The sequence below is a fragment of the Drosophila nasuta genome, unplaced genomic scaffold (genome assembly GCF_023558535.2).
Source record: "Drosophila nasuta strain 15112-1781.00 unplaced genomic scaffold, ASM2355853v1 ctg44_pilon, whole genome shotgun sequence".
In the NCBI taxonomy this organism is placed as follows: Eukaryota; Metazoa; Arthropoda; class Insecta; order Diptera; family Drosophilidae; genus Drosophila; species Drosophila nasuta.
Genome location: NW_026869579.1, coordinates 17,942 through 45,843, shown reverse-complemented (window position 1 = coordinate 45,843; position 27,902 = coordinate 17,942). Strand labels below are relative to the sequence as shown.

Below are 27,902 nucleotides of genomic sequence, written 5' to 3'. Positions count from 1 at the left end.
ATTATCTGCCTTTATCGCTGGCTCGTCTCTCAATTTTCCTTGTAACGCGGCGTGTACTATTTCTGGTCGGCCGTACAGCATTCTCAATGTTCCAATTGCATACGGCACTGTATCTGGCACCATCAATTTTCCGCGTACCGCTTCCAGTGCCTGGCCCTTAAGACACTTCTGTAAGCGTATAAGATTTTCCTCGTTACTGAATCCACATCTTTCCGTCGACTGCTCATAATTGCTAATGAACAGCAGCCATTCGTCAGGCTTTCCAGTGAAAGTAGGTAGATCTCGGCTAATGACATGTCGTGCACTGATTTGAGCGGCCGTCAAAGGCCCACTCTAGCCAATGAATTAGCAGCGTGCATGTCATTCGGTTGTTGAAGATTACTGGGCAATCCCATTGATCCCGGCTGTGGCAATCCATTGATTATACCACCCATCGCTGCTGCAGTGTTCGCTTGATATGGCATTGACAATCCTCCACGAGATGAATCCATATGGAGCTTGTTGATCACCGTGCCATATCCTGAGCTATCAAAGTACATTTGTGTGTTTGCCGGTTTATGCTGGATAGGAGTTGATGAACTCGACGATGTGCTGATTCCATATGACGAAGATGAGCGGCCTATATTTGCTGCTCCATTGCGCTCAAAACCCGCGACAGCTGCCTGCACATTAACGGCTTCATGTAAACCATTGGCAGGTCCAATTGGATCTTGAGGAGCAGCTCCATCTAATTGCTGACCATCACTCGTCATCTCTTTTCCAGGCACGTGTTCCTCCCGATTTGCCATAGTCGTGGTTGAGGTTATGTCACGACTCCAATTGCAAACTTTCAAAGTGCTCCACACACAATATATGTATCTCCAAAACTGATATTATTCCAGATTCAGACTGAATGTTTCCGATGAGACTGATTTATTCAGAGTGAGACTGAATATTTCAGATTGAGACTGAATATTTCAGAATGTTGGCACCGGATCCGTGCCTTGGTTGGTGTGCCGTTGCTCGTACTTCGAGCAATCCACTACTCGAAAACAACAACTTGTAGTGGATCAATATTTGCTGAAATCTTTATTATTTTCATTATATTTCGTACATTTCAATATAATTTCATAATTTTACTTACATTCGTGCTCTGCGCACACCTTCAAATCCTATTTAATTGTTAACAATTATTTGCCTCTGCTTGGGCTCAAATACAAATTCAAATTAAATCACGCTGCCGAAATTTGCAGCTGCATTGCTACTTCTAGCGAACGTAACGGTGAAATTCCAATGCACAAAAGAGAATCACCGATTACAAATGCCCAGTAGGAAATGCGCTGGCGAAGCCCCAGTAGAAAATTTAGTTCGCCCGCCAACAATTGTATCATAGCAAAAACAAAACTAGTTAGCAGGATGGATTTTCAAGGACAACACCTATCTAATAGAGAGCGAAAGTGAAGTTGCTCTCTTAGAAAAACAGGCGAGCTTATCTGCGCAAGCATACAATCTTACTTTTTAAATTCAAAAATGTTAAAAATCTGTCCTCGCACTATTTTGTTCGAAAATTATTTCCCGCTGAGTTGAGCTGCAGTGTCCTTGTCCCCTTTTGTAAAGTTACAGGCAATGTTTTTGTTGTTTTTCATTAAGTTAAAGAGTGCGATTTCCCTTCATAAATAAAACACACATTTAATAACTAAAAAATTAACTTTAATTTAAACAGAAACCATTTACATTTACCAAAATATTAATATTAATAATTTAGTCCCCAGAATATATTATTATTTGAACACAGTTTAATCACGATTTGAACATTCTTTATGAATCAACGAAAGTTGATACATAAAAGTTAAATATCATTACTGTTTTAGCAAAAGCTGTAGCTGAATAGTCGTATCCTCTAAGCCACTGTATAAAGGGGTCTGTGTGAAATTGCAGTTGAAATCTACAGGGGCAAAAAGCCTTCAATGCTTGCAGAAACTAAAAAGATTCACTTATGAGTCCTAATTAGCTAAAATTATATTATCATACGCATTGGAAAAATAGCAATCACCAAAATGGTCATCTCACAGCTCTTTTCAAGATAGATACCAATAATTGTGGTGCCAATGACAGCTCCCCAACGACACCACATTAAACTAATGCATAACGCCTTGGCACGCAGATATGTCGGGACAAACTCGAGGAGTGCACCACCAAGTAGACTTATCACGACTCCTGGTAAAGCTATAAATAAAACAAAACTAAAAGTTGCAGCCAACGGCCGGTTACAAAAATTAAAGCAAAACCACAAGAAGAGGAAATGACGAGGGCGGCAATGAACATCGCCTTTCGGGGTAAAAAAAGCATGAACCAGCAAATATTGTAGAGAATTATGTATGTTAGTCCTAATATTAGTGAATCATGAAATCCAATGAATCCATCGTTGCAGGCCTAGAGGTAGTAAAATAACAATGAGTATGGAAATATAAATATCAGCTTTCACTTACAACCACTAGATCCTCTTCACTATCTTGAAGATCATTTGAAGAAATACTGAATAATACTCTACAAAATGTCATTTCAGACTTATTATCTAGCCGCATGTTTGATCGGTTGCGCATTGCGGTAAACCAAATTCCCAAGCCATTAGCACTATGTAGATAACAAAAGTTGTTGAATTCTTATACCTAATGCCAATTTGAACGTACACCAATCCCAGACTAAACATCACTGAGCAGCTACCAACATAAAACCCGACGTAAGGCTTGCGAAATAAAGGCATAGCATCATTAATCATCGTCTGAATAATATTATTTGCTCGTTTATGACGTCCCACTCCTGTCGACTCCTGATACTTTTGCATCAATGCCACTTGTTCGGCACTTAAGGGATAACCTGTATTTTTACACTAATCCAATCCATTATCGCCAATCCCTGCTTTGTGTCGCCAATCATGAATAGGAATTTTGGACTTTCTGGCATTTGTAGCAATAGAAAAAGCAACTAGACCGGGCAACATGAACATACATCCTAGTAGTCTCCAGGGTCGAAATGACCAACTTTTTACGATAGATAACTCGAAGTCCATCCCACTATATGACAGAAATAAAGTTGCCCATGAGGGGCAATAAAACATTGCAAATCCTGTAAACATGTACATATGTGTTACTGCCCGTGCTAAAATTTGCTTGTTACAAAACTCGCTTAGGTATGTTACGGCAACAAAGCTGGGTCCAGCAACACTGTGTACGATGAAATAAAATTTACAACCATATAAAACAGCTAAGCGTTATATCAAATCAAATACTTACAATATACCCGTTAAAAACGCATAGCGAAGAAGCTTGTGAAACTAACCATAAACATAGATATTACCGAACATAAATTACTTATAGAAATTGTGTGCAATAGGATCCACCTTCGACCCATTTTATCAGTAATATATCCCCAGAAATATGATGAGCAAATAATTCCCAAAAAGCAGCGGCTGTTATTGATGATAATTGTACAAGACTCATTCGTAAGTCGCAGACAGCCGAGGGAGCTATGATACCCATTCCCATTGTCTCATGAATGGTTAGCATCTGCAGCAATCCCAGCGTAAGCATAACATAGCAATGAACTTTTCCAAACCCTGTAAATATATTAAAATGTTGCGCTAATAAAATTTTTCAATTTGTTACCAATTTGTTCCATTATAGTATCAAACTCATTTTGTTGCATATTCAATATAATATCTAGTTCAAGATATGTATGTTCAATTTTTAGATTTTAATTTTGAAATAATAAAAGTAGGTCGCCAACTATGAATCTTGTTTCTATAATTTATAAGGTCTGTGTGTCTGTCTAAATCATAATAAAGGGAAATAGCTGTATGTTTGTTTGTCATTCACATTTTTCTCAGATCGTTAAAATGTTTGGTAAAATATAACTTTGACACGCAGATATATAGTATAAGAATAAACTCGAGGAGTGCAAGTTTAAGTAGTCTTATTACAATGATTGCTAAAAGTAAACCAAAACAAGAAAGGAAATATTGAGGGTTGCAATGAACATATCCATTATATTCATTGAATCCATCGATGCAGGCCTAGAGGTTTTTCTTGGTTTTGGACATTTTTTGCCTTTCAAATTAAATTACTTTGGGGTGCAAAATACAAACCTAAAATTGTAAATAAACGTTTCTAATATTAGAAGGATATTAGACAAAAGCAGTTAAAAAATTAAAAAGCAGATCAATATATTAAATAATTGAATGTATTTAAATGCTTAGTTGCAGATATTTTGTTTTCGTTTTGAGAAATCATATGAGCTCTGGATGGCATTAAATTCAGAAACTTGCCCTAGTCATCACTCGGAAACGTGACATACAACTTACTTGTATTAGTATGAATTAGTGGCATGCAAACACGCACTATTTAACTCTCTATTCAGAGTTCTTCTCAACTTTCTCTCCCGACAGTTGTGCACTCTCGGTCTCATGCTCTTCACTATCAAGCAACATGACTCTTTGCAAACATCATCTAATAGTCATTAACGGTCTACGAGCCAGGCTCCTTCTATGGGTAAATGAACTAATTTAAGAATCACTTTAATCGTTTATTTCTTATACTAGAATATTGACGTTCCATACACTGCAACTTACTCACGCACTAAGTTATAAAGGGTGTAACTAACACGACTTTCTTTTATTTATAGATTTTAAGGGTGTTTAGGGGGCGTTTTTCCAGTAAATAAAAACACTTTAAATTTGATATGTAGCGGGTTTGTTCACTTTTACAAACTTTTATTCGACACTTGAAAAATACTTGTCATGTGCGCAGAAGAATATTTGAACATATGATAAAAGCAGAAAAGCACTAAAAAGGGCAGGGTGACCATCTCCAGAGGAAACCAAGAACAGTGTGTCTGCGCGTATGACACGGTCACACGCCCAGTATACCAGCTTTGTCGCTATCGATAACTTTCGATCGCGACCACACTGTCAGCTGGCCTGAGTGGTCACACCTGCAGTCATCTGACATCAACATCCTCCCCCTTGCAATGAGTTGCAAACGGTATCATTGTCCAAATGGACCGGACAGAATCCAACCCAAGGTGGAATTCTGGGCCATTGGCAAACCGTTGGTGCTCGGCAGGAGGCCGGGTTGGATGATGTGAGGATACACATCAGTGCCGAGCACCAGGGACACCATCGATGGTTGCAACCAGCGTTCGTCGGCGAGCGTAATGCTGAGGAACTGCTCCAAGTTTTCGCCATCGACGGGTCGGAGGGTGCGGCAGTAGAATTCAGAGTCCACCTGCAGCAGCACCTTCGACGGAACTCGGATGTCCGCGAGCGGATGATCGCCGTGCAGACGCCTTCCGTACCAACGCGGGTGACGGATAGCCGGTAGGCCGTTGCCAATGATGCGCTGATACGGCTGGTCGCCGCGCACGGGTCGATCAGCGCTCGCATCTCGAATGTCTTACATCCGGTGTCGATTAGGATGTTGGCCGTTGGAAGAATGCTCACAGCCTTGTCCTGCAGCAAGGATGAGAGCGACGTCGGAAAAGCCCCTCGGGCGTAGGTGAGGCCGGTCGCTGGGGAGACGGCGAGCGGAACGTGACCGTGCTGGAGTTCGGGAACGTGACCGTGCTGGGGTTCGCGAACGTGGCCGTGGTGGGGTTCGCGAACGTGGCCGTGTTGGGGTTAGGGTCGTGGCCGTGCGGCGGTTCGGGACCGGGTGGAGCCCGGTAGGTCATCGCCTCGTCGCTGACGATCAGGGCGAACGCTGCATGCCGCCTTGAAGTGCAGCAGCGTGTGGTGGTCCCCACGACACACCCTGCACCTTCCGCGCTGCGGCAGAGTTGCCCGGAGTGTTGGTGGGCCAGACAGTTAGAGCAGTACTTGTTGATGAGTACTGCTCTCAACCGTTTCTCCGCTGTCAGCCTTAGGAATCGCTGACACTTCCGGAGTGGGTTGATCCCACGGCACACGCGACATCGGAACGAGTTGGTACAGCGGGCGGTCCTGGTGGGTGGATGTATGTGATGGCATCCTACATGAAATGAAACAAGAAGAAAAACAAATGATTATTGTAGTAGCCTCTTTGTGTTGTCAATGACACACGGAACAGGACAGCATAGGACAATACAGGACGACGAATAGGAATACGGAATAGGAGGTTATCCGTCTTTCAGTCCTTCTGACGTGGAGGGGTAAGTCTTGCTGTCCATCGGGAGTAGAATGAGTTTGGCAACGGGTCTTCGGATAGTACCCCGCGCCGTGAGCACATCTACAACTCGGACCTTGGCATCGGTGCCTGGACACGTCGTCAGCACCCGTCCTAGGCGCCACTCGTTCGAGGGAGGTTGTCTTCTTTATGACGACCATGTCACCGATCCGAAGGTTCCATGTAGGGGATTGCCATTTCGTCTGTTTGTGCAGCTCCTTCAGGTACTCATCTTTCCAACGGAAACAAAATTGTTGGTGGAGAGCCTTCAGTCGCCGGTTGGTTAATTGGTGGTTCCAACACCGAAATAAGAGGGCCACCTATGAGGAAATGGCCAGGAGTGAGCGCTAGTAAGTCCGAGGATCCTCGGACATAGGAAATCGGCCTCGAATTCAGGCAGGCAATTCGCTAAGTCGTTGGAGATCACCTTGTCAGCTCCAACGAAGGTTTTTCCGTTGTCCGAGTACATCTGGTATGGACACCCGCGCCGTGCGATGAAACGGGAGAATGCGGCCAGGAATTTCTCCGTCGTGAGATCCGATGTTGCCTCCAGTGGATCGCCTTCGTGCTGAAGCACACGAAGACGCAGACATATCCTTTGGTGATGAGGCAGGCTCGGCCAGTGTAATTCTTTATTTCGAATGGGCCGGCGAAGTCGACTCCAGTGTGCGTAAAAGGTCTCGAGTAGGACGCCCTTTCCTTGGGCAAGTCCCCCATCATTTGGGTCTGCAATCTCTTCTTGTAGATCACGCAAACCTTGCAAGAGTTGATGGTGGATTTGACGAGGACCTTCAATTTTAAATCCAGAATCTGGAACGGATCAGCCGCATGACGACTTGGTTACCCCCATGTAAGGATATACGATGGGTGAAACGAACCAGTAGTCGTGCAAAGGACGAGGAATACGAGAGGATGATTGGATGACTCTCATCATAACGCAGCGAGTGGGACGCCCTCAGACGCCCACAGGCCCGTAAAATCCCCTTGCCATCGAGGAAAGGGTTCAAGTTTCGGATTGAACTTGAGGAAGGAACCTGCAGCTTGGACTGCAGACAGTGGTATTCTTGTTGAAAGTTTGTCGTTGAGCCATGACGATTAGCCGCTCTTGGATCCGTGACAGCTCATCCGCTTGGACCACGGTAGAGCTCGGAACTGCCAACTTCCGACTTCTATCACTGAATCTGAGAACATAGGCAGACGTGCGCAGTGCCTTGCCAAACTCAGAGAACTTATTCAGGAAGTCAAAAGTATTGGCTTTCGTTGGGGAAATAATTTCTATTTTGTGGCAATAACACAGTCGTAAAATGACAGCCTAAGCTTTTTGGCGTTTTATGGATGCAATAGCAAAATGTTCCTCAACATGTCCCTTGTTAAAATTGGATTGGTCTCGACAAAGCAAATAGGACGAGCTACTGGACAAAGTTGTCTTCTGAGTTTAGTTTTCAGTATCTTCATCTGCAATATTAAAGTGTTTAAGTGAACTTTAGTAATATTAAATTCAATTATGAATTTCTCACAATGTTTGGTCGGTAAATCTATTCAATTTTCTTTAGAATCGATCTTTGATTCCAGAATATCATTTGTTGCTTTTTATACCAGCTACCCAAGGGTAGAAAGGTATTATAAATTTGTGCCATCAGGAAATGTATGTAACAGGTAGAAGGAGGTAGAAGGAGGCATCTCCGACCCTATAAAGTATATATATTCTTGATCAGCGTCAACAGCCGTGACGATATAGCTATGTCCGTCTGTCCATATGAACACCTAGATCTCAGAGATTATAAGAGATAGGGCTATCATTTTTTCGACAGTACTCAAGTTTGTTTCAAATGACTTGCGAATTTTGGTATATACAATAATAACAATGGTGTTTGTGATTCCTGAAAATTTGATTAGGTTAGGTGGGCCGGCTGGCCCTGTACGGGCAAAAGCATAGACCAGTGGAGGTACCGTTAGCTTATCTACGTCTCAGAAGTCGCGCAGTATGGACGCATTATTGACAAAAAGCCAGCAGCATCCTAGGCGGTAGCCGTGAAACGTCCCGAAGATCGTTGTGGCACGGCGAATTAAGGTATTTCAACCGGAGTCGGGATAACGCTGGGCATCTACAGAGAAGATGATCGAGTGTTTCCTTAACCCCGGGCTCGTTGCATTTCCTGCACTGATCACTGTTCGTGATACCCAGCTTTACAGCATGGACAGCCGACAGACAGTGACCGGTTAAAATGCCTAGCATTAGCCTGCAGTCTTTCCTTGAGAGCTGCATGACGAAATTGGTTAAGGGTGGTTGGACATTTCCCAGTTATCAAAATGCTTATGCCGTCGGCATAGGCAACCAACTTGGGGCCCGTCTAGTGAATTTTTGAAGTAACGTTGTTGAAGGCGCCTGAAATGTCAAGAAATGCACCCAAGGCATATTCTTTATAATGATCTGCTTTTTCAATGGAGGCTACTAGAGCATGGAGAGCTGTCTCAATGGACTTGCCCTTTGTATACGCATGCTGATTTGGGGACAACAGATGCATTGAGTTGCTTCTGATGTGCAAATCAAGTAGTTTTCCAATGTTTTTAGCATAGGCCGGAAGTCATTTGGGACCACATGACTGCATTTGCCCGCTTTGGGCAGGAAAATGACTTCCGAGGTCCTCCAAAGAGTGGGATATGACCCCATGCAAGGCATGGCATTTGATTGCGATCAGATAAAAATTGTTTAAGTTATTAAAGAAATAGTTTTGTATGGGCAAACACGCCTTGTTGATGCAGGCGTATACGAATATACATGCTCGCCTCTATATTTGTATATGTATGCATGAGGCACTGCGATAGCTCTATTGGTAGAGTGCAAGCATATTCGTGATGTGGTACTCGGGGAACTCGGGCTCAAGCCCGCTCGGGTACAAACTTTTTTAATCCTATTTACAACAACTATAAATAAAAATTGTGGATTTTATTAAATAAATAGTTTTGTAAAACCGCCTTCTATGTATGTATTGTATGTATGCGAATACGTATATACATGCTCGTCTATATTAGTATCTGTATGCATGGAGGGTTCATAAGCAATGCGATAGCTCAGGTGGTAGATTGCAAGCCGAGCATGTTGTGGTGCTCGGGTTCGAACCCGCTCGAGGTACAAACTTTTTTTTAACCACCCGGTCGGTGGGGCTCGAATTCAAATCCCGATCGAGAATACATGCATATTTATTTTCAATATTTAGATACCGTAATATAATACCGTAATATTTTGCTTTTATTCAAAATGGGTAGCGGATATCTCCTAGTCGAGCACACTCGATTGTAGCTTTTTACTTGATAGGATTTAGGTGGAACCGACTGCCCCTGTGCGGGGCAAAGCATAGACCAGTAAAGGTCCGTAACTGTACCGGTGGAGCGTATCTTCGTCTCAGAAGTCGCACAGTATGGATGCATTTTTGGCAAAAGCCGTGAAACGATACGAAGATCTTTATGGCATGGCGAATTGAGGTACATATTTCAGCCGGAGTCGGGATAACGCTAGGCATCTACAGAGAAGATGCTCAAGTGTTTCCTTAACCCCGGGCTCGTTGCATTTCCTGCACTGATTACTGTTCGTGATACCCAGCTTTACAGCATAGACAGACAGTGACCAGTAAAATGCCCAGCGTTAGCCTGCAGTCTTTCTTTGAAAGCTGCATGACGAATTTAGTTAAGTTTTTGTTAATTGAAGACCACATCAGCCTTGCAATTTTGCACGAGTTAGCATTGCGCCAGCTCGCGTCTCACTGAAGTCTAGAGCTTCAAGAGTTTCAGCACTGCTCTCCGTCCATACTCCATAGCTCGACTTGAACAGACTGGGACTGGAAGCCTGCTTGGATAGCAGCTTCCTCAGTCTGGAGGTGTCTTTATGTTGTCCAGGTCTGAGCAGAAGGCTCTCCATGAGGACCTTTTAGATGAACGGATCATCTTCTTGTAGGACTTCAGGAGAGACTAGTACTCGTCCCAGACACAGACGTTGTCCGCCTTCTAGCAAGTTGGAACATGCTAGTAAGCTCGCCACGAAGCGATGAGAGATCTGAGTGCCACCATGGTGGCTTCGATCTTCTCGTCGGTCTTGAGAGCCTATAGGATTGGCGAAACGCGGAAAGTAGTCCTTCTGAGAGGACATTAACAGTTATTTCTAGGTCCTGTACCGAGTTGATTGTAATTGGTGGACCTAGGGATTTGGTGACGAGACTGGAGAATTTCACCCAGTTCGTGTTGCGTATGTTTCTGAACGGCTCAGTCGTAGAGATCTTGTTAAACAGAATCTTGAGCTGAATGTACTTATGATCGGATAAGGAGGGTCTGTTCAGGACTCTCCACTCTTTCACATGGGTGCACTCAGTGGCGATGGTTAGGTCTAGCACGTGGGACCTATATAAGTAGATTCCTCACCTCTGTTGGCTAGACTTACCTTGTTGGTAAGGATAAAATCAAGTAATGACTCACCCCTTTCATTGATGTCGGGACTTTCCCAAACGCTATGGTGGGCGTTGGCGTCCGTGCCGATTATGAGATGTTTTTGGAGGAGCAGACCATATTCACTAATCTCTGCAGCTCTTCTGGTGGAGCAGTTCGTCATGGTCCATATAGCAAGATGCTAGCAGCAAACATCCCTCACAGCTCTTTAGCACCACCACGGTCAGATCGTCATTGCTAAAATTAGGTAACAGATGAGCTTTTAACCCCTTCCTTACAAGGATGGCAGTTCTCGATCTACTTACCTATGACGGGACGTATAAGTTGTAGTTAGGCGCCTTCAGCCCTGCAAATGGGTCGGCTGCGACTCTATGCACAGTTCCTGGACCAAAGCCGCGTAGGCCAATCCAGACCCCGCCGACGTGGCACAACCCCTTCCGAGGTTCACCCGTGGACAGGCCATTCCAGAAATCTGCTCGTGTTACTCCCGTAGGACAACCTTTGGCGCAAGACCTAGCCAGGGTTTGCCGACGATGCGCGGAACCAGGACACCTACATGCGGTATGTCAGAATCCAGAAGTGATATTCTGCTGGGACTGTGGCAAGCGAGACATGCGAATGATACATTGTAACGATGTATTTAACCGGTGCACCATCGCGGTGGTAGAATCGTGGCCAGGATCCACATCGAAGGCATGTCCACCAAGGGAACTGTGGATACCGGTGCCACCACGAGTTTCATCAGTGAAGAAGTGGTCACGCGACTTAGTACCCTCCGCCTCGCTGACGGCTCCGTTCGGGAGATCACGAAGACGCTTATGGCACGCGTCCGCCTGGAGAATCGGGAAGTTCGCCTACCGTTCTTAGTCCTGCCACGTATTCTCGAGCCCGTGATCCTGGGGATAGATTTCCTCTGTTCTATAGAATCAACGATTAGCTGTAGTACGGCAAAGATTCGGTTGGATAACTCGCTAACATCGGTAACAGCACCGTTGTGCCCTCGAGCCTCGCACGCTGAGTCTATCGTGGCAACACAACCACTTCCAGTTCCACGGAAGAGAACAGGCGTCTGCGCAGAGGCGAATCCAATGCGTTCCCCGATTCCTAGACCCCGTCCAAGCCATGCAATGCACGCTTCGTTGCCCCAATTCCGCTTCCGGCCATTTTGTCTAGTATGACTCATGCCGTCCCGGACACAAGGGGACCGTTCATTTATGACACAACTCATCGCCCGGACTGTCGACCTCAAACGTCCTCTCCAGTCCTCGCTGTCGGACTATTTAATCAGGGACGGCCAACTTTTCCGACATATCGTTCATCGGTCCGATCATTTCAATGGCGTCACCTGGAAGTTGTGTGTACCTCGGCCCATGCGACTTCGTGTTCTCCACGAATGTCATGACCAACCAGCTGTCGGTCTCTTAGGAGTGCGGTATGCATCGGGACGTCAAGAAACACGTTCGGCAATGCCTAAGCTGCCAGAAATTTAAGGCATCGCAACCAAAACCCGCCGGACGTATGCATACCCAACCCGCGGAAGAACACTCGTCATTGGAGCCGATTTCGTCGGCTCACTTCCTCGTTCCAAGCAAGGTAACACCATGCTGCGCTAACCGCTGTAGTCGACCTGCAACACACTGCCCCTATTCGCCACATGAAAGCCCAACGGAAAGAGCAAACCGAACGGAGACAATGATCTCGCAACTAATTGACGGACAGCAGAACCTTTGGGATGAGTTGCTTCCAGAGATTACCTTAGCCGTAAATTCCAGCGTGTCCACAGACTACAGTCCCGCCTTCCTAGTACAGAGAGCCCCGACTTCCCGGAGGAATATACGACGAGGTGACACCAGAGGCCCCAGGCAAACTAGAAGACCCCATCAGTAAGGCGAAGGGGCTGCAGGAGATATTCACAATCGTACGAGGAAACCTGGACCAGGCGACCCAAGACCAGAGTAGACATTACAACCTTCGCCGCAGGCAATGGCGACCCACTCTGGGCGGAAAGGTGCTTTACGGCAGCACCATCTCTCAATGCTGCTTGCGGTTTCGCAGCAAAGCTAGCCCCGAAATTCGACGGTCCGTATGTGGTAAAGAAGTTCACAGCAGCAAACATCGTCCGCCTGAAGCACACAACGACCAACCAAAGAAGAGTGGCTAACATCGCAGATCTCCGAAAGTTCCAGGAGCAAAGGACTGAGTCCGAGGCTGAAGACTATGAAAGCGACATGTCGAGAGCCGCGATCAATCCCTGATCCTATCCCTCCGACCACAACCCCCAGTCATCGTACCAGCTGATCTAATTATTCTTTTCTTGACTATTGCAGAACATGGAGACGGTTCCTCTACGCCGCGACCTATGTCTGGACCAATCCGCCGGATTACAAAGGACATTTAACTCATTAAGCCGAAAACATACGGACATTCAGATAGCAACGCCATGAGCAACGTATGCAGAGCCAATCGAGTTAACAGCACATGTGCAATGGCTGCAGAATCAAACGAGATAACAGCGCATGTGCAACGTAAGCAGCGCCCAACGAGTTAACAGTGCATGTTCAAATTTAGGAGAAAAGAAAACAAAGCGAGTTAGCAGAGCCGAGTCATTAACCTAGATAAAAGCGAGAGTAAGAGGGCAAACTCTCTCCCGTCATTAGAATCCAGTGGTGCGCAGAACTTTGCTCGCGAGTGTCAAGACAAAAGTGAAGTTTTATTTTCAAAAATTACAAGTGCAAATAACGACCACGAGTTGCACCCCGCAGCCAAGGCATACTCTGCAGCCTGATGCTTTTTATACATTTATTCATCCCCGCTGCACACAAGTTAAGTTAAGTTTTCTATAGTCTATAACTAATCTCCATTTCTTTTAGATGGGTCATTTGATTTCTTGGGCACCAGAAATACAGGGGCGCTCTAGGGGCTAAGGCTATGCTTAATGGTGTCTTGTTCGAGGAGTCCGTTTAGTTGCGTTTGAATTTCCTGGCTTTCTACTCTACTGTATCTAAATGGTCTATTGTAAATAGGTATGTTGTCTTTGGTTGTCTTGTGATTAATGTGGTTTTGTAAAAGAAAGTTTTTGGTCTTCAGTATGGAATTCTTTGCAAAGTTTTCTTAGGGCTGGTCGCATTTAATGCACATTGATTCGAATAGTTTTTCATTTAGTTCTAGTGTCAAATTCTAAAAATTGGTCTCTGTGATACTGGTTGACTTTTAAATGGGAATCTAGGTCAAAGTTCTACTTGTGGTCGGCATAATTACTACCTCAAGCTATTATTGTCTTTGGCTTTATAAAGACCACCGGAAATTAAGAGGGTGCTTACGGATACTTTTCTCAAAAAATTTTAAATTTACATAAGCATGACATGCTTTAAAATTAACCTTGTTATTCGATTTTTTAAGTGGCGGAAGTGGACATGGCAAAAATTTCAAAACGGATGATCTGCGTGCAAACATTACAAATGCTGTCGAAATAAAATTATAGCTATATCTCTTATAGTCTCTGAGATTCAGTGTTTCATACGGACAGACGGACATGGCTAGATCGTCTCGGCTGTTGATGCTGACTATATATAGTCGGAGATGCATCCTTCTACCTGTTACATACATTTCCTTCCGGCACAAAGTTATAATACCCTTCTACCCTATGGGTGGCGGGTATAAAAATAGAAACTACAAAGCATTGTCCAGGGCTAAGAAAATTGAAAACTGTTTAGATAATATATAAATTTAAGTACTCATTGGATTAGTTTAAATAAATTTTATTAGAAATACAAAAACATTTTATTTAATGCATATATTTTTGAATGTATTTTTATTTTGCATATTCCGAACTACGCACTAGAATCTAAACACAGTAGCGGAAATGAGCACTGAGTTGTTGACTAGATGGGATAGCGAACACGCCACAACAAGGACTGCCAAGCTCAGCGTCATATATATCAACTCTGTTAGAACTAAGCACTTCACTTCTGAAAAAAAGACAATAAAGTCCAACACAAATTATACAAGAAAAGTCTACCCAATTTTCTATCTGCAACGGACCTACAACCGATGACTCCCGCGTGTTGATCGTTTGAATATATAATAATAATATAATATGCATAAGTACACATATATATCTCCTCGAACTCTAGAGCACTTTGCACTTTAAATGTTTCACCAATTGTTATTGCTTATTAGGCACTTCACTAATTATTTATGCAAATTGCAATCACAACACTAAGCGTGAGTCTCCAAATGTTGAGCAGGCAGTGCTGCCGGCAGAAGCAGCGCCGCTGGCAGACGCTGTCACAGCATTACATTAACATTAGGTGTCTGCTGCTCCCGACAATGAAAGTATCACGAAAAAATAATATCACAATACCCATATCAGCAAAACTTCAAAACAAATGATGAAGTTAGTATTACAATACAGAACCAAGATTTGTATGTGTTGCCGTTGAAAGTTTTCTGCACTTTGAGGGCATACTTAGTAAAATTTCTAACCAAATGTACGGGTTCAACTAGCACAAATGACGGCTTGCTTAAAAATAATTTTATATTTTTGGATGAAATAAGAGATGAATTGAACGGATGCGAACTGAATAGGACACGGTTTACTGGTATTACATCTACTATAGGCCAATAGGAGGCTCTACTTTAATGTAATATCGAGTAGAGTGGATAAGAGAGTATTACTTTCGGAGGACATTTCAGCTTTTCTATACCAATAAAAATGCTAATGATTCGATGAAGATCATAAAAAGTTATATTAAATTGTAAACATGAACTCATTCTCTTGCTAGCTAAAAATACGGATGATACGTTTATAAAAACAGTCGGAGGTGTTTCACATAAACTTGATATACAGAGCATTAGTTGGAAAGCACATTGTTCCAAGCGACTCTACTAAAATTAAAGTGTTCAATGTAGTCAAAAGTGGAGCTACACTTCCACTTTCATTTAGCAGCTGGGCTAGTTACATAAATTCCTCGTTGGTCAGGGGACTCATCATGTATGGATCGTTAAGCTAGCTGCAAATAGAGAATGTTTACGGCTTGCAGTCATTGCATTTACATTAAATGGAAATCTAACTGCAAACATTTTGGAAAGTGCAAAAGTGTATTTAAATTTTGAAGTCTATCCATATGAAGATTTAAATGCAAAATTCAATGAAAATCGGTTTGCTGTCTTGTATGATATGTACATGGGATTTTAAGAGACTAACTACAACCGGGAGCCTCCTGCACTTTTATCACCACTGGACTTAACCCACGGTATCAGTGGGTTATTTTGTTAAGAGTGGTTTAATAATTTTTGTATATTTCATTGCCCTTGCTCCTCTGATCTGTCCATCTGAGTTAAAGTTTCTCCATTGCACATTAGTTATCAATAAAATTTTCTTTAATTATTTCTAGATCATTTTGTGGTAGGCGGTGGAATATTAATGAATATAATCCACTAGTAAGACGACAGTTTTGATCATCATCCAATTCAAATGTATTGTGTGTCACATTAATGTGTGAATTTACCAACATGAGTTGTCCACTTATATTTTTGTATGGGCCATATGTCTTATCCAAAAGATCTTCCCGTGCCAGTTCATGATACTTAAATTTTTCGAGGTCTTTTCATATTGGGTTGACTCGTTATCGAAGACGATGTTTCATTTGGTAACACTTTCGATGAATGAGGTGCCTCTTGACCTCGTTAACGGAAATGTTGAATGAGGTGAGTCTTGAACCGATAATGGAAGCGAAGTGTGGGGGACATTAGTTTCATCAACTTAGTTGATGTATATGGAGAGACTTCTCTTGCTAACGATCTCGAGGTAAGCCTTCAAACGGTTAAGAATAGAATTGATCATCGTCTTCATCATCAAAATCCATTCATCCAATGTCCATCCAATGTCACCCTCGTAGAGGTTTTTGCTACGATTGAGGTGCTTTAAATATATATAAGCCGAAGTATGGCCACTACAATCCCCGTCCGGAGAATTCACTGTAATATGTTTGGCCCATTTTAGTACCGAATATCCGCCTAATGCCAATACAAACATTAAAAATCCAACAGATTTGTCATTTTCAACTAAAGGTTGTAAATATAGATCTGAAAAATTTAAATATTGTAAGGCGTCTGGCAGTGCTCGAACAGCCGATGATGAAAGGCAATAGGCCGAATGTAAGAATTGCGTGTAATTAAAGAAGCTCTAGCGTCCGAATGGTCTTCTAAAATTGTCAAATCGTCAAGTCAAGTCCCGGAAATTAAATGAATCTACTATAAATGATGCTTATCCAATGCTCAATTAGAAAGCTATCTTAGGTAGATGAATCTTTAAGAATCTAAAGGATGCATTTTGGGAGATTGCACATTTTAGTAACTTGCAAGCGAATGCCATTTGATTGTGCAACGGACCACAGACCGTGTGTCGATTAATTGACCAAGTACTTCCACACCAGTTGAAATCTCAAGTTATGGTATATCTCGATGATTTACTGGTAATGTCCTCTAATTTCGAAGAGCATTTAAAACATTAAGATTTCGCAGCGATTGCGAAGAGCAGGGCTCACAATCAACATTGAGAAAAGAAAATTTATATACAAATATAAAGGCGAGCATGTAAGTTAAGGCCAGACATTCTACGAATTCATGTCCACCACAAAGTCGGTTGACGTGAACCTTCCCATGCCCAACGACACGTGCGCTGCGTCGGCACTTTTACTCCAACAACACTTGCGCAACTCCACAAGTGCAATGCACAGACTTTTCCGCCCATCCGTGGATCGCCGGATCAGCACTTCAACCAAGGTGCATTGCGCGCACCACGCGCAACCCAAGGGACACCCGACGCCAGCGGCTACAACAACAGCCACAGCGACAACGGCAGCGACAACGGAAGCGACAACGGCAGCAGCAACGGCGGCAGCAGCGGCGGCAGCAGCGACAGCAGCAGCGGTAGCAGCAGCAGATTGTTTAAGTTTTAGTTCTAATCCAACTCTTAAATAAAGAGCACTTGGCGTTTTTAAACCAAAATTAATCAATTTTGTTAATTGGCGCCCGAGCAGGGACCCGAGATTAGTATTCTTCGAAAAAGATCCCGCGAATACCTAAGTGCCTTAAACCGCCAAGGACTTTTGCATCGCTTAAAATGTACCTCTACAAGAGTTACAACGCGAAGTGCAAAACAGTTAAACAATTAAAACTTCACCCGCGTTCGATCAATAGAAGGAAAATTAACGGTTCCAAACACTACCCGTTCGCAGACTACCGCGTTAACCTTAGTGCACCAAGTGGATCCCAAGTCACCTACGCACCGCCGCTACGCCGCACCGCCGCAGGATAAAAGGAACACTCCACCGTGCCAGCGCGGGACACTCGCCGGAATGAATTTTTATTTGTAAGCATAGAAAATTAAGATCAAATGTTAAAAGAAAACAAACACAAACAAAGTGAACAAATTTAAAACAAACGAAACAAAAACATATTCTACCAATTTAAAGAAAAAAAGAAAAGGATCATAATACAAGTTTAAGCACAAAAGATATGAAAATAATATAAGTTCTCAATTTATAATTTACACTTTACAATTTACATTTCATAATTTACACCATACAATTTACAATTTTTATTCACAATACAAACCGAACGAAGAGCGTTCAAATCATAACACAAAAATAAAAAGTGAAACAACGTAAAAATTAAAACAATAAACACACTGCTAATCACAGTATAACATTCTCCAATTCTGCGATTCCTACGGGACCCTCCAGGATAGAAGGAGCAACCCAGCTACTGGGTTTAGCACAATAAAAACATAAAAAGAATCTTTAATCCATTTAAATCATTTCATTACTGCATACAAACTCTAAACTGTCACAATAGTGCTTGTCCTCCCATCTTTCATAAAACATCTAACACTAATAACATGCAAGACGAATTATCTGACGCAATGGCAGGAATGGGTTTAGGTAGTGCAGGACCCAGTCGTCCTAGAACCTCCCAACCTTTAGCTAGTACCCCGATTATAACACCGGAGCTTGAACAAGTAATAGCATCTATGATCGATGCTAGAAGGGACGAATTAATAGGAGCAGAAGTTGAAAAACAATTCACCGATATCCCATATGTTCCACCACCAAGGGGTCAGGAGTTCGAGAAGATTCCAAAAGTAGCCAAACTAATCAAAGAAGAAGAGTGTAGACAGAGTAATGGAACTACTTACAGGTCACGAGAATTCACACAAGTTCTATGTAATGACTCTAGCCATACGAGAAAGAATCATAGGTGAGGCAGAAACAGTACTAGACGCTCATAATACACCACTAAATTGAAAGGCTATGTCCAAATGTCTGACTGCAGAATATGGTGATGAACGAGATCTTAAAACTCTGGAGTACGAGCTGTTCTCGCTAAGACAAGATCGTATGTCGATTACGGAATTCTACAAAGAGGTCTATAACCAACTATCTCTGATTCTCAACAAGGTAGCTGTTCAAGAAAACACTCCAGATGCCGTTTGAGCTTTGACTACTAGTTATAGAGGCAAAGCTCTTGACACGTTCGTTCGAGGTCTTAATGGAGACCTGCCACGCTTACTGGCTATCAAAGAGCCTAGGGACCTCAGTCATGCACTTTATCTGTGTAATCTACTTCATAATCAAGAACACAGAAATAAATTCTCAACCAAAATAAGACCACCTCCTATTCCACCCAAGCAATTCCCGAATCAAACGTTCGCCAGACAACAGCCAGTGAGAACGTATAACAACAATCAAGGCCAATTCAATCAAAGCCAATTCAAAATTTTGACCAAAAATTCCACCGGAAAAATCAACAAGAGACTAGGATCTAAAACTACACCCAGATATAAAAACAAATAGTAGCCGAAAATAGAAACTCTACAATAAAACAAAATCAGGAAAAATAGTACACAAAAATAATTTAAAAACCTGAATTACCTTTGCAGATTACTTTTCATACCATCATGCCTTGTGTAATAGGCCGCTTGTCGTAGCTGGAATTAACTAAGCCTAAAAAGTATGCAACATTTTTTGTCTTTTCTGTACACATACATATTTATACCTATTATTTATTATATTATTTATTTATATGTTTATTGTCCTAGTTAATTTGTATTATTTAATTTGTTTAGTTGTATAAAATTATTTGTAGTCTGAGGAAATGGTACTGAATGTCTTGTCATGTTTTGTTCTGAGAAGCGGAGCTTTATTTAGCAGTCTGAAAGCTCCAATAATAGCGCCATCTATTGGTGGACTACGATACATGCAAGCATGAATTGCTAGATCAGCTGATCGTGTTAAGTCCAGACCAAAATAGACAAGCGATTACCTTTTGAGTAGGATTATTTGCCAAAATTCCGAAAAAAGGTTTTGTTGTTGGTTTTGGTTGGAAGAAATTGTTAGCAGGTTATGTGCAGAACATGATTAAAAAATAGTGGAATAGTGCATGTGCTTTAATAGAAAAAAAAGTACATCAGTGAAGTGAATGGTGTAGTCAGATGCATAAAACGTACTTGCGAGTATACAAAGATACTTCATTGTATAATTGTTATACTGAGACGTTAATCTTGTCATTTCTTTTTTTACAAAAGTGCACCTTGCCGTCCACTTGTAGCTGTTTGTCCACCACAGGAATTTGCCAACTGGCGTTACTAAACCAAGTGCCGTTTTCCAGAATAGGGTAAATATTTGTTATACGTATGTTTAGTTTTTCGTTGTTCTAAGTTTAGTTTTGTGTATTTATTTTAGATTCGGCACCCGGTATTAAACTTAATCTAATGACTCCGTCATAAATTATAATAACCCAGTCCTAAATTATATAAAACCTAGTGTGTAAATTGTAACAACCCAGATTAAAACGCAGTTTTAATCAAAGTAAAACGCCGAATTGTATTATAACCCAGTGGTCGAATTTTAAATCCATTTTCAATTGCAACTTCACCACACTGTAATGAGTGATTAACGGCCAACAACAAAAGCTTCGACGCAGCTGTGCTGGCCTCGTCAGCTGTCGGTACACCAAAACAGATGGTCTACATAAACGACGGTAGCCAGATATAGTTGCCGACTCGCACTGCTAAACGGAGAACTGCTTCCAAGCAGATTGGCTTCGTCTGTTGTCGAAGAACAACTTACCGTTGGCAGCCTCGCCTCAATCGCTAGCTACGGATTGTGCTGCTCCTTATTGTCTCATCGCGGCCGAAGGCGAATAGCTGATTGTCAGCCTATGTTTTTGATTGTTTTTGTTGAATTATTGTTAGTTTACATTGTTTAGTGAAAATGTGCATTTTAAGTTAATGTTTGTAAGTGCTGTAAGTGTATTATGATGTGGCGAGAAAATTGAAAACAAACACTTTTCTTTGGCCCGCCTAGTACAAATACCACTGTTTAATTGTACAAGATCACAATGGCAAACACTTAAGAGTGCATATAAGGCAACAGAAATAGGCAACATTTCATTGTATAATTTACTGATAAAATTTAATGATTTTGTATTGCCGCCAAGCAGATACAACCATACCTACATACGTGTGTATGTATGTATGTTTGTTTTGATCGTCTTAAATAGCAAGTAGCTTGCATGCATGCGCAAAAGGTCGGAAATTATTATTTCTCTACAGCTACACCACAGACAGGCACCAACACAAGGAAAGATCTTTCTGCGTGGGAGTCGCGACTGTATGTAAGTCTGATTCATTCTAACTTATTGATTTCTTATGAGCTAGAGCTAAAGCTTTCGTTTGCTTGTGGTCCTCTGACCATAGCGCTGCTACAGCTGTTTGCAGTCACAGCGGTCACTGACCTTGCGAGACTGGCAATAGCAAGTCATTTATTTGAGTGACAGCCATCAGCTGATCCACATTTAATTTCAATATAATGTTTGCCTATATTCTAAATGCTAGCAATGCATTAGTTAATTAGTTAATTTTAACTATTATTTTAGTTTCACTTCATTTTATTTCCATTTAATCCTTTTTTTGCTTATTTTTTAGCTTAGTTTGTTTTATTGGATCTTCTCTTCATGAGTCTAACAATAAGGTTGCAAATCTTAAAATAATACAATATCTAACAGTTTGTTTTGAACTGAATAGAGACTACGTGGTCCTAATAATTAGCGCTGGATAGGAAGGTCGTTGCGGCGAAGACGAGAACTGCTGGAAACTCGCGTGAGGGCTCTCGCGAGGTGATTTGGATGTACTGATAGCCTGTTGTAGTACTTTGTTTTGATTTGTGCTATCTCTTCTCTGACGAGTGGTATGTGAAGGTCCCTGTGAATGTTTTCATTCCGAACGTACCACGGTGCCCTGGTGATGGTTCTGAGAATTTTTGATTGAGTTCGTTGCATTATAATCACACTGCTGTTACTGGCATTCCCCACAACTGGGAGCCGTACATCCAGATTGGTTTCAAGACGGTGTTATATAGGAGTACCTTGTAGTCCAAGCTAAGCGGCGAGTGGCTATTGATAAGCCAGTGGAGGCTGTTGGCTTTGAGCATTAAATGCGTTCTTTTGGCTTCAATGTGGCTGCGCCAGGTAAGCCGTCTATCGAGGTGTACGCCAAGATATGTTACGACATTTGCTATCGGAACCACTGTGTTGTTAAGAATAAGTGGAGGGCAGTCTTGCCTGTTAAGAGTGAACGTTACGTGTTTGCATTTTTGTTCGTTAACTTTGATTCGCCAGTCGGATAGCCATTTCTCCACTGCCACCAGGTGTATAGCAAATTGCGCCTTTGCTTGCTTGGGGCATCTCGATCGGCTTAGGATCGCTGTGTCATCTGCAAAAGTGGATGTGGTTAGATTCCTGCTCGTTGGGATGTCCGCAGTGTAGATAAGGTAAAGTGTTGGTCCAAGCACGCTGCCTTGAGGTACTCCGGCTCTAATGATGTAGTCATCGGACATGGCTGAATTACAGCTTACGGAGTATTTCCTGTTGTATAGGTATGACTTCAGAAGTTTGTGAGTGTTGGTTGGGAGCATTTCTGTAATTTTGTGCATTAGACCTTCTAACCATACTCTGTCGAAAGCTTGTGATAATATCGCAGTGCAGTACTCCCTTTGCTCGAATGTATTTCGGATTTCTGAGGTTATGCGGTTGACTTGCTCAATGGTTCCGTGTTTTTCTCGAAAACCGAATTGATGAATCGGGATTCTGTTGTGTGTTCTGAGATATGGGGTAATGTGTGCCAAGAAACATTTTTCAAAGAGTTTTGATAGACACGTTAGTAAACTAATTGGTCTATATGATGAAGCGATTGTGCGGTCTTTGCCAGGTTTTGGTATCATTATAATGATCGACTTTTTCCATCTCTCTGGAAAGTGTCCGTGTCTCGTTATTGCATTGAAGAGCTGGCAAATAGCTCGAACAGCACAGAAAGGAAGTTCAATGATCATTTTGGTGATATTAGGTCGCATCCTGGAGATTTATTTGGGTTGAGTTGTTCGTTTATGATTTTGAGTAACTCATGTGGCCTAAATACAATAGGTTCATACGTTGATGTGTCGATATCTGATGTTGCTGGCAGCGAGATCCCGTTTGATGATGTGTTGGGCTGAAATACATTTTGAAGATGCTCTGCAAATCTGACGGCTCTTTCTTCGTCCCTTCGAGCCCAGTTGCCTGTGGATGTCCTTATTGGCATTGCAGATCGATTGGTGCGCAGAGAGATGAGTGTGCTCTCCAAAGTGGGAACTTGGAGCTCATTGGGGATAACTATTCTATGTTATGTTTTTGGGACCTTTCTTCTTCAAGACGAAGTGCAGCTGAGAGCCTCCGTGTAGCGTCTTTTAACCTTTGTTTTGTGGATGGTGATCTGTTGGATTGCCATTCTCGCCGTGAGCGTCGCTTTGCTAGACCTCTACCGTAATTCTGCGGTGTAGTAGGAACTGGAGAGTAAAGATTGGATGCACTTCATTTTTTCAGAGGCTTGATTTGATTTCGGGTTCAAGTTCTACCTTGAAAAGAGGTTGAGGCTTTTCTCTGTTCAAAATGTTAATAACATTTTTACATTAAAACCTTTCTCCATCAGTGCTCTTGTAACTTCAGCTGGTGTTACTTCCGGCTCAATACCCTTTAGAACTACTTGCTGGCCCTTACTGCTTTTAATTGGTACGTGTAGAAGTTTTATTATTGTCGTTTAAATACTTCGACAAAATTCTATAGTTTTCTTCCGTTTTAGTCTGAACTTTGTTTGTTTTTAATGAATATTTCCCTTTGGAATTATGTGGAAATTGTCTGGTCCTATTAGATTCAGTATCGAGTTTACGAGAGCATTCGAACTTTTCTCTCGAATGTAAATCGGCGGCGGCTTAGGCTTTTGTTGTCCCCTACGATGTCTTCAGGAGGTATATCATCGGATTTATCTGCCAAAATAGCAAATCTGTTTGCTTCTATGGGCTTCTATTGTAGATTGTTTTGAGGTGCCTCGAGTTATTTTAGCAGAGTTACCAAGTCTAAAGTTCTGCGGGCTAAGCTTACGTTTTATTTGTATGTAGCGATCCATACCAGTCTGTACGGCCGAACGTTGTTTTGAAGAGAGCACGCTGGTGTAAGATGCTGCATTATTTGCTTGCACAGCAGTTTCCGTTATTACAGTAGATGGTATTGCGCGAGCAGTCGATACCATTGTAGTTGTTGTAATAGTTGCCGTTACAGTTGCTAATGACGTCACTGTACTGGTGACCGTGGCTAAGCAGGTAGGCATGAGGGAAGGGTTTGGGGTTTTATCCAACGAGAGCGCAGGAGAGCAAGAACGCGCCCTGCCTTGCGATGTTGGATTGAGTTCATTACTCGGGCTTGGGGTTATTGATCGCGGTTGGTTATTTTTGTTGGGTTTGCGGTCGCGTTGTCTTGCGTTGACACGAATGAGTGGTATGCGTTGTTACGTTGCAAAGAGAGTCGACGCTCGTCTTGCTGACGTTGGAGCGTAATGTTTTGATTTTCTTATTTTTATTTACACAAAAAGTACGAAGTTCATCGCACTAAGCGTCTTTTCGCCCACTGTGTATTTATACCCGCTACCCATAGGGTAGAAGGGTATTATAACTTTGTGCCGGCAGGAAATGTATGTAACAGGTAGAAGGAGGCATCTCCGACCCTCTAAAGTATATATATTCTTGATCAGCGTCAACAGCCGAGACGATATAGCCATGTCCGTCTGTCCGTCCGTCCGTCTGTCCGTCTGTCCGTCTGTCCGTATGAACACCTAGATCTCAGAGACTATACGAGATAGAGCTATACTTTTTTGTTTGCACGCAGATCAAGTTTGTTTCAAATTTTTGCCACGCCCACTTCCGCCCCTGCAAATCAAAAATCGAATAACAAGCGTAATTTAAAAGCTAGAGTTACGAATTTTGGTATATGCAGTAATAACTATAGTAGTTATGATCCCTGAAAATTTGGTTGCGATCAGATAAAAATTGTGGAAGTAATTAAAGAAATACTTTTATATGGGCAAAAACGCCTACTTACTAGGGGTCTTAGTTGCTTTGCCGACAATCTGGCACATTGTGCCGTCTATGGTATATTTTGAATGCGGTACTATATCGATATACCACATATATCATTCGGTATATTTTTAGTATTTTTGCAGTATATTTTGTATATTTTGAGAATAATATCGCAAAATATATTGCTTTTATTCAAAATGGGTAGTAGGTATCTCACAGTCGAGCACACTCGACTGTAGCTTTCTTTACTTGTTTTGTTTAGAGTTTGCACTGCACTATGCTTTGTTTTATTAAATTTTTGAAGCACGATAAGAAGACAAAAGAAAGCACGTCTGCACTCGCCGACGTTCGCGATCGAACATTTAATACTTCCAAAATAATTATTTATATTATATTTATGCTAGAACATATCTTATATTTATAGGTTAATTATTTTTAGTATTTATTTATTTATTCTTTCCTTTTGCCTTATTTAAAAAATTTTTGCCTCATACACACTTACTATGTTAGTCCGTTAATCTATTTATTTATTTATTTTTCTTGTCATTTTTCTTGTCATTTAATAATGTTTGTTAATATTCAAATTATTTGTGTTATCTATTAATAAATTAAGTATGTCCGCTTAATTGTTTAATTTTATTTGGAACCATGCATCACCAAGCAGGAGTAGGTTAGCCGAACCACAGTCTTTTAGGGATCCTGAAAATTTTAGTTTTTGGCCATGAATGCAGGATCATGGTAGGGTGGGCGTCTGCACACAATAACAGCTGTGTTGTATTAGAGAGTGGCTCCGTCTTCTTTGTTAACCTACCTTCCTCTCCTTCTCTTTCTTGTCTCTTTCACCATTGTTTAATGTAACCTTCTCATTACACTCCTTCTTCTCTGTCTTCCCATATGTACGCGAATTTTAAATGCACCAGACGAATATTACACTAGTGATTCGTTACACTTGGAACGGCAACAATTCTAGATTATTCCAACTCACAAATGATAACGATTAAAATCGGTCCCGCAGCTATCCAAAACAGCACCTTGAAAATAATCCACGTATTTGACACCAAAAATATGAGGATGCCTTGGAATCTTTGAACAATCCATGAACTCTTCATTACTAAATCACCTCACCCCATTCATGAACTTCGAGTTTTCACAAATTAAAGATGACTTAAACAGATTAAAACCGAGAAATACGAGAGAAAAAGAGCAATAGCAATGCTCGGAACAGCATGGAAATGGTTAGCTGGAAATCCAGACCAACATGACCACGAAATAATTATAAGCAAAATTAACGAACAACTAGAAAATAATAATAAGCAAGTTATAATAAATAGAATATTTGGCGAAAAAATTAAAAGAAATCAAAGAACGCACTAATGCAATTTTAAAAATAACCAAAGAAAGCGAAGCAGTAAATAACGTAGAAACAGAAATCTTAAATTACAAGCTCAAAATTTTTAAAGAAGAATTAACAAACATGATTTATGCAACAAATTGGGCCAAAACGAATACAATTAATTCTTTACTTTTGTCCAGCACAGAAATTCAAGTCATTGAAAAGTTGGTGAAAAATTCCAATTTATTTACAAATATTGAAAAATTAATTGAGTTCGCTAAAGTTAAAGTTGCATCAAACGGTAAAGATATTCTTTACATTATCAGTTTGCCTATAATAGAAGAAAACTTATGCCAAAAAATCTTGCTAAAACCCATAAAAAGAAAAATTTATAAATAAAACTAAATTTAATTCAATTGTCCAATGCGACAAAATAAATTTTGGAATTAGAGAGGTTTGCGAAACTATTATCGAAAAGGCCATCTGCAAAAAGACAACCTAGTTGATTTAAGCAACAACACCTGCGAAACACCACTCCTCCAAATGAGACAACCTCACTGCATGCAGATTAACAGCCAACACATACCGGAACACGAGGAAATCTTCCCCGGAACTATACTTCTGAATGACTTCAATGGAACAGTCACCATCGAAGAGGAAAGCCTTCAACTACACGGCACATACCTTATCCAAGCGACCAACGCAACGATAAGAGTCAAAGATACGTTGTACACGACAAAGGAGTTTGTAAACGTCGATCCACTTCCACCTCTATTTCAAATTATCGGCAACAGAAGTGAAGTCTAAGAAGTCCTTTCGTTAGATATGGTGAAAGAACTGAATTACAATAACACAGCAAAATTAAAACTGATGACGGAGAATCAGAAGTCAGCAACAACCACCAACACTAGCATCTAAATCATCATAATGCTAGCAGTAATCATATTGGCGACCAGATCACTGAGACCAAGAACTACAAAAGTCTACATAATCCCGGTAAACAACGCATCAGTCAACCAAATTCAATCTCAATCAGCGACCGAGGACGTTCGCGCTTAAAGGGGAAGAGTTAAGGCAGACATTCTACGAATTCATGTCCACCACAAAGTCGGTTGCCATGAACCTTTCCCGTGCCCAACGACACGTGCGCTGCGCCGGCACTGTTATCGATTATCGAGAGCCTTACATCCGTCAATACCAAGCTCGTTTGTTTTCGCTAGGTCTTATAAAATTGTTGGAGCAACTTAAGTAATACCTCTTTATACATTTTCGAATTCGAATATTTGAATCTTTGAATATTATCGACCAAAATTACCGGTATTTAGATTGCTTAATAGTTCAAATAATTTATTAGTTCTAGTAACTTTAGCTCTTTTTGGTACCGCATTGATGAAGATCGATTGTAACTCCGCTTTCTTCTGGAATACAATAGTATATGCATAGGCGTATCGTTGTCCGAAGAATACGAAGAAGCCTTCGATGTAATCAGGTATCAAAAATGACAAAGTT

At 41.6% G+C, this 27,902-nt stretch overlaps 1 protein-coding gene across 1 annotated transcript; it reads right to left on the bottom strand.

Annotated features, from left to right (window-relative positions):
• Positions 1 to 1,751: 1,751 nt before the first annotated feature.
• Positions 1,752 to 3,791, bottom strand: LOC132797972 (synaptic vesicle glycoprotein 2A). Its single transcript, XM_060809710.1, is given in 10 exon segments — positions 1,752 to 1,959; positions 2,011 to 2,229; positions 2,232 to 2,412; positions 2,469 to 2,613; positions 2,670 to 2,868; positions 2,871 to 2,956; positions 2,958 to 3,203; positions 3,269 to 3,443; positions 3,446 to 3,595; positions 3,645 to 3,791. Coding segments are annotated over 10 exon segments (1,476 nt in total). The 5' UTR covers positions 3,685 to 3,791; the 3' UTR covers positions 1,752 to 1,924.
• Positions 3,792 to 27,902: the final 24,111 nt, after the last annotated feature.